General features: G+C 34.7%; 1 protein-coding gene across 1 annotated transcript; it reads right to left on the bottom strand.

Annotated features, from left to right (window-relative positions):
• Positions 1-2,793: 2,793 nt before the first annotated feature.
• LOC114403362 (zinc finger CCCH domain-containing protein 40-like) lies at positions 2,794-7,409 on the bottom strand. The gene is made up of 4 exons (XM_028366282.1): positions 7,124-7,409; positions 5,981-6,250; positions 5,079-5,302; positions 2,794-3,957 (listed from the first exon to the last, which is right to left on the bottom strand). The coding sequence occupies exons 1-4, from the start codon at positions 7,226-7,228 to the stop codon at positions 3,111-3,113; spliced, it is 1,446 nt and encodes a 481-aa protein (XP_028222083.1). The 5' UTR covers positions 7,229-7,409; the 3' UTR covers positions 2,794-3,110.
• Between the last annotated feature and the right edge of the window lie 387 nt (positions 7,410-7,796).

The following is a 7,796-nucleotide window of genomic DNA, read 5'->3' as shown; positions in this document are numbered from 1 at the left end:
TTGGTTTGAGTATTCCTTTAAGTCTTTGCCGATCCCACATGGTTGGAGCATTCTCGCAAAATAGAGTGACTTTGACTAATCTCCTATGATTTCACTTAGTGAGAATGACCTAACTTACCCACTGTGAGATATGTCTTGTCACTGAAAATGGTACCACATTGCGTGTAGGCTTGAGTCTAGTGTATTTGTTGCATAACACATGTGTTTGACATTCATTGAGTTAGCGATTGAGTTTCTGGTGTTATTTTCTGGAGTGTGCAAACTTGAATAAGTGTGAATAATGTGTGTGATTTTGTGAAATGATGTTGTTTATGTAAATTCAGCTCTAAGTATTATATGTTTCACATGCTCTAGTATTTTATTATATACGAATGTGATAACTTATTCTTGATTTGCGTCTGTGTTTAGGTTGAATGTCATTTTGTTTCAGGTGAGCCAGCACATGATGAGTTCCATGTTGGAGATGGATAGGCTTAGCCTTTGCTAGGGAAATGATTTGGTAAATGTGACATCGGGGTATGAGATTTTATTTCATATGTTACAATTTCATTAATAGTATAGTTATTTTATGTTTTCCGCTATTAGTTGACTTTTTTTCATTCAAAATGGATGACCTTGTTTTGAACCGTAATGATTTATTATTATTATTATTATTATTATTATTATTATTATTATTATTATTATTATTTTTGGACCACTTCTATTATGATGTTAGAAAAGTGAATTTGAACCTTTTACCCTTTTCAAATGTTTTTATTTTAATGTGTTTTAAAACTTTTAATTAATTCTACATTTCTATTTCGTTTATTATTAGTAATATATGTATGGGGTAGATGGTGTCACAAGATTTTTCACTATCAATGCAAAATGCTCCTAGAACATCTGGTGACACATCTCCAACATTTGATTGGCAAAATGCTCCAACAAATAAGGATCCATCATTCTTCCTCACCTTGGAAGCTTGGCTTGCTTGTTTGTTGCAATCCTTTCCTCCTATGGCCTTAATTGATTGTGCTTTCTTCACTAGTTGTCCAATATCTGCATCATCCATCATTATTCATAATATTGAATTCAATGTCAAGCTCTTCATAAAATTAACTAAAGCAAGCATTAAGGGGAATTTTTCTTGATCAGAACTAATTTAAAAATAAATAATTAGTAAAATACTCAACTAAAATCATGTAAAAAATAAACAAAACCAATTAACAAAAATTTCAAAACATACACAACTTAATTTATACAAATAACCAACTTTATTTATAAATAAAATACACTAATTAAAAAAAAACAATAAACAAAAACACACACAACTTAATTTATAACAATAAACAATTTCATTTATAAACAAAAACAAAAATAATTTAAAAATAAATATTTAGTAAACATACACAATTTAAATTATAAAAAAAACTTCATTTGTCATAAAAAAGCCAAACCTCATTTTTTTTTATAAAATTTCAAAAACATACACTACTCAATTTATAAAAATAAAATAACAACTTCATTCATTTTAAAAAAAAAACAAAACAATATATTTTTTTTTTTTTAAAAAAAACAAACTTCCGGAAGAAGTAGTTCTTCCGGAAAGTTTCCGGAAGAAGTGGCTCTTCCGAAAAGTTCTTCCGAAATACCCAAAGGTCATCCAGAAGAACCCTTCTTCCGGAAAGTTTCTGGATGAACTACTTCTTTCGGAAACTTTCCGGAAGAAGTGTTTCGGAAACTTTCCAGAATAAAGGTTCTTCCGGATGACCCTTGGTTACTTCCGGAAGAACCCTATTTTCGGAAATCTTCCGGAAGAAGCCATCACGGTTCTTCTGGAAAACGCCACCGTAACCAGTCCGCTTTTCCCATTTTTTCCGACGTCTTCTACCCTAAGGTTCCACTATCCTAGCCTAAATGCTACAACTATACTGCATAATAAAAGCAATGGGAAGTTAGGGACACCTACCTCGAAGGAAAATCGCGTCTGATCCAATGAGAAGAAGCAGTCGGGCTCACGGAGAAGAAGAGGCACAAGGTTCATGGGGAAGAAGAAAAGAAGCAGCACGAAGAAGAACGAAAGTGGTTCTTCCGGAGGAGGAGCAGCTTTCTAAATTTTTAAATGAAGGATAAAATGGCCCATTCAATAAATTGTTGGGTGCACCAGCAATATTGCTGGGTGCACCTAGCATGTCCCCCAAGCACACATCAACAAACCCAATGCAACAATTACATGATTTTAGTCATTTTGCTAGTAAGTAATTTCATTTGGGTTGTTGTTAATTTTCTTATACAGATGATTAATAGGTGAAAATTTCTTGGATTTGGAAAGCTCTACTTAAATATTTTTGTTCTTTTTGCCTATACTAAGCTCTTATGTTGGCATTAAGTGTTACTGCTTAGGTAACGACGAATAGGGAAGTGAGATTCAAGGTTTTCTTTTGTCTCTTGCCATGGGATTTACATGAACTAAGCCGAATGTGCATGAGTATGCATATTCTGATATTCAAATCTTCACTTCAAGAGTATGGAAGAATGATTATGCTTTTGTTTCATTTTTAGGCCATACAAAGTAATGGTTAGATGTAAGCAGGGTATTTAGAAGGGTAAATATATAAATACACACTATTAGTCATGATAGGTTCAAATGAAAATTACAGTGATTCTTGAATACACATTTAGTCGTTAAAAATGAAAAACCGAACAATTTAGTGGGTGTCGATCCCACTTTTCAAAAACAACTAATATATCCCTCAACGATACAAGTTCTAAAACAATCTATCTACATTCTTCACGAATTATTTGATGGGTATATAAAATCAATTGGCCATCTTTACCAAATGCTATATAACCAAAACATAAGTTGTAGCATTAGAATTCAATGCAAAGTTATACTAAAGCTGAGCATGACTATCTAACCAGGAAGCAACGAGTTACAAAAGCACAAAATCAAATCATAAAATAACTTGTTCAAGACAAGGCGATCAATATCAAGCTAGCAGAGATAGTAAATAGACAGCTTGGGTGAAAATATCTTCCCTGTCAGCACGGTCAGCTCAAGGGGAAAAGCTTAGGACAATAATTAAACATAACTAGAAATATGATCAGTAAATGGGCAAATCTTATTGCTGCTATGACCCTGATGTTGATGTTCCAGTTTCAGCTGGCGCAGATGCAGCCTGGGAAGATCCTGGCTGTGAAGAACCTGGCTGCATAGAATGCTGATAAGGATGATTTGCGGCTGGTGGCTGGGACGGAGCCACTGCAGCATTGTATGGAGGTGGGGGGTACTGATGATAAGGGGGAGGTGGTGGCATATAACCATATGGTGGATAATACTGATGGTATTGGCCAGGTTGAGGAGGCATCATTGGATGGGCATAATGTTGCATTTGCTGCTTCTCCAAACCGGGCTTGTTCTCCCCCAACCCAGAAGGCCCACCGGGAGGACCATCTTGGGATGAAACAAGAGCACCCATTCTTTGAGGATCCATTGATGGGTAGTAGCTTCTTTCCTGCTGAGGAGGTGGGGGATTGTTATAGTAAAGCATTCCTTGGGCTTGGTCCTGGTTTTGCTGCTGTGATATAACTGCCCGAGGCAACAATCCACTATGAGCTACAGATGCCTGCGGCCTAGCTTGATCAGAACCATCAGACTCAGGTTTCGATGTCTGAGGCCTGCCCCACATCAGCTTTAGCCTAAGGCCCTTAATAACCAGTTTGTTGGAGAGTTCTTCTGCTGCCTTTTCTGCACCTTCTCTGGTTGTATATGTTACAAAAGCACAAGCCCGTTGGAGAACCATTTTGATAGATTCAATTTCTCCATGGGCATAGAAGTGATCCCGCAAATCCTGCTCAGTGACCCTAGCATCAAGTCCACCAACATAAAGCGTTTTAATGCTCTCATCCTCAGGAGCCTCCAGGGTGGACATCTCTCCTGCCTTGCCAAGTAGCTTCAAAGCCACTGGATCATTCACCCTGAACATTTTAAAGCATGAACAGCAAATTAGCAATGTCAAAAGCAGGGTATTGCACCATAATGGTGTAATTTTTTTAAAAAAATTACCATAATGGGTATATTTAAAAAAATTACCATAATGGATAAATCATGCTTTGAAGTACAATTTCACTATAAAGAAATCGTGCTTCAAAGCATGATTTTGTTTTTCAGAAAATTGTTACACTGAAATCATATATGCATATACGATTTCAGTTTTTTAATTTTTTATTATTAATAGTTGAAACTATATGTTAAAATACGATTTCAACATGTTTTTTTTTAATTATTTTAGAAATTGTATTTTAACATAAAAAGAAAAATAGACTGAAATCATACTTTAACATACGATTTCAGTTCTTAGAGAAAAAAAAATTTAAACAAATGAAAAGTGAAATAGTGCTTTGATATACGATTTATTCATTGTGAAATCGTATGTCAAAGTACGATTTACCCATTTTCGTAATTTTATTTAAAAAAATACCCATTATGGTAATTTTTTAAATTCTACCCAGTTCCGTAATTAAACCTTCAAAAGCATGCAACAATATTATAAACGTTACCAATTATGCAACTAAAAATAACATCAGTATCTGTAGTCCCAAGGAAATCATGCAGGGAAAAATAAGAATGAGTAGAGCATAGGTTAACGAGATTGAAATAGAACGATCATTGCCAAAATTGTAAGTAAAGGAAGTTAGTAACTTAGTAATCAATAAAATTTATGCACTTTGGATTCTCAAATGTGGATGCCAATTAGTGATTTTGACATGTATATTAGCTCCACTTGGTGGAATAAGGCTTATTGTTGTTTAAAACACAACTCCTACCAGCAGAACTATCACATGACTTTGCTGGGGGGATGGGGGGAATGCAAGCTTGTTATCTTAGCTACGCAGCAGGTCACACAGAACAACCACAAAAGAACTACGTGAATGCCTAATAAACCAACAACTATATCCATCACAACTATATCCATCACAGAAATTAAAAATGCTTGAGTTGCTTCCCAGTGTCAATGAGACAATGCATAGAAAAACTAAATTGGAATAAAAAAAAAACAAAAAGACATATTAAGGTAGTCAGTTTTAATCATACATACCCATAGTAACGATCTTTAATATTTTGTTGAGACAATTCCCCAGTTACTGGCATCTCATGTCTATAAGGGCACTCAGCTCCTCTGGTACATTCACCCCTTATGTAGAAACTGCAAATATGTGCTCGGTTTCTTTTGTAATATGGTGTTGTCCTTTGAAGCTTCATGATAGTATCATTTGGGCGTACTTTACCATAAGAGGATTCATAATCTATACCAGCTCTAGCCTGCACCAAGCTTTCATTCTTAGTAAAAAGATCTCAATCAAGTAATCACCAAATAGAACAGTGTCAATATAGTACAATTTAAAAAAATAAAAAAAAAGATAATTTTTATTTTGAAATTTTAATAGATCTTGTCAAATGAGAATGTGAAAACCAGAGTTCCATGGTTGAGGAATTCGGCATGTAATAAAAAAATAAAATAAAAAGTAAAAATTCCAAAAATATTACAAAAACCATGCAAGTAAAAAAAATAACAATTCACTCAAACTACTAACGGATTAACCTTAAACTCATACTATGAAGTTTTTTCTTTTAAAAGATCCTGAAAAGGATCAGATAAGGTAGATAGCTTGAGGTGGACACTATGCAAAACTTAAACTGAATTGAAATAACCAAATCAGAGCATTAACGAATGTCAGAGTCGAACATATACACTAGTGTAGCCAATTAGATAAAAAGAGGCAGCTAATAGGTTTATGCAGTATGCAGCTGAGCACACCCAGATTATGAGGAAGTTCAAGAATCAAGCTAAGTTATCATGAGCTGGTCATTTGTCATCAAAATAATGAGCAAACAATGAGCATCTTGAGTCTTGAAACAATTACAGAGGCAAAACACTACTATTTTCCAATCATCAACCATTATCAATTATAAATACGACTTTACGTAAGGAAAACATACCCTACGGTCATGCTCTTCAGCAAAATACTCCCTGTTAACATCACTCTTTGGAATGGCATCATTGGAATCGATACTGAGAGCCGTGTCTCGAACTTGAACAGGTAGTCCATATTCAAGATCCAGAAGGCACACTTGACAGACATTTTTCAATTTACTACATGTCTGACAGATCTCGGTTTTCTTATATCTAGCATCTCGACCAGGTCTCCATCTAAAAACAGTGAATGGACGTGTACAAATCTTGCACTCCTTGTCATACTCTGCTTTTGTCTGCACCCAAAGATAAACATAACAAAAAGCAATTAAACAACCAATTGGATTCCCACTATCTCATCTTTAATGAAACATGCTGAAATCTGAATTATTACTATGCATATTCATGGACTCCCACAGCACCATAAGAAATCACCAAGATCATATAATGATAATTTGAAATTGCTCAGTGGGTGACGAACTTATACTGCCAAGATTAAAAAAATTGAAATAATTACCTAGCTTTAAATTACCAGACAATAAAAGGACCACAAGAAAACTTACTCAGTTTTTATTTACTAGAATTACAAATTCAACTGAAAAACAAAAACTCAAAATCATTCTTTCATTCAAAAAGCCCTAGAAGAATTAAGCTATGACCCTTTGGGATTCCATGTTCAAACAGTTGAAACCAAAAGCATTGGCCCGCCTCACTAACAACAAAAGGTTTTAAACTTAACACTTGCATCTAGAAATTCCTCATCCTCGCGATAACAAAACCGCAAAGTGCAACCTAACTTACAACAACTACTGCACAAATTCACTCTTCGATTCTTAATAGCCGGTTACACAACGAGGTTCCATACTCCAAAATCAAATTCAGTTGTTCGTTCAACCTTTCAATTCCCCAACAAACACACAACAATCACAATTATCATAAATAGGCCAAGTGATTCATAATCATAGAATACAATCCACCACCCCCACAAACACTGGTGGTTTCCACGCAATTCATAATCACACAATCCGGTGATTACACACATCAAATTAGAGGTATGAACAAGCACGCAACAATGAATAACTCATTCAAATTAACGCAAAACAAAACAGAAAGATTCGAATAATAATAATTAAAAAAAACCAACATTGAAGAAAGGAAAACGAACGAACCATTCGAACGTAGGGGCTGTCGCCGAGGCAGGATTCGCAGATGATGGGGAAATCGGAGCGCTCCCAACCGTCTGCTTCGTGGTCTCTCAGCAACCTATGCGCCATGGTTTAGGATAGGTTTAGGGTTTCTCAACAATAACCCTTTTTTGTTTCACAAAAAATCCAAGCCGAAGAAGGAACAAGAAAGTAGAAGAAGCAGAGATTATGGTTTAGAGCACAACAATCCAAATCCAAAACTTCCGTTGGGTACGGATTTGGGTGCTATCCGTCGCAGCAGGCAGCAAATGGCGAGTATATATATATATATATATATGAAAGTGAAAAGAAGTGACAAATTGATTTCTCAAAAATAAATTTAGAATTTAGTTCTTGAATTCATAAAATTTATGATAGATTTATTTTGTAGATAATTTAATAATAAATTGATTCATAAATTTTGTAACTTAATATTAAATTAATCCTAAAAAAATATAAATTATTGTCATAATGATCTTAAAACATCATTACTTAATGTACTATCACAAAATACACGCAACAAGTTATTTGACACTCCATCACACACGTTAGTCCTGACATAAGAGTACACGCTCAAGCCTTAAAAGTCGAATTCTCCATGGACAAGTTATCTCTAACTTCTTACTATTTGAATATATATCATCTCTTTATCATGTGC

This window comes from Glycine soja, chromosome 20 (genome assembly GCF_004193775.1).
Source record: "Glycine soja cultivar W05 chromosome 20, ASM419377v2, whole genome shotgun sequence".
Classification (NCBI taxonomy): Eukaryota; Viridiplantae; Streptophyta; class Magnoliopsida; order Fabales; family Fabaceae; genus Glycine; species Glycine soja.
Note: the sequence above shows the minus strand (reverse complement) of the source record. Positions and strands in the feature narration are given on the sequence as shown.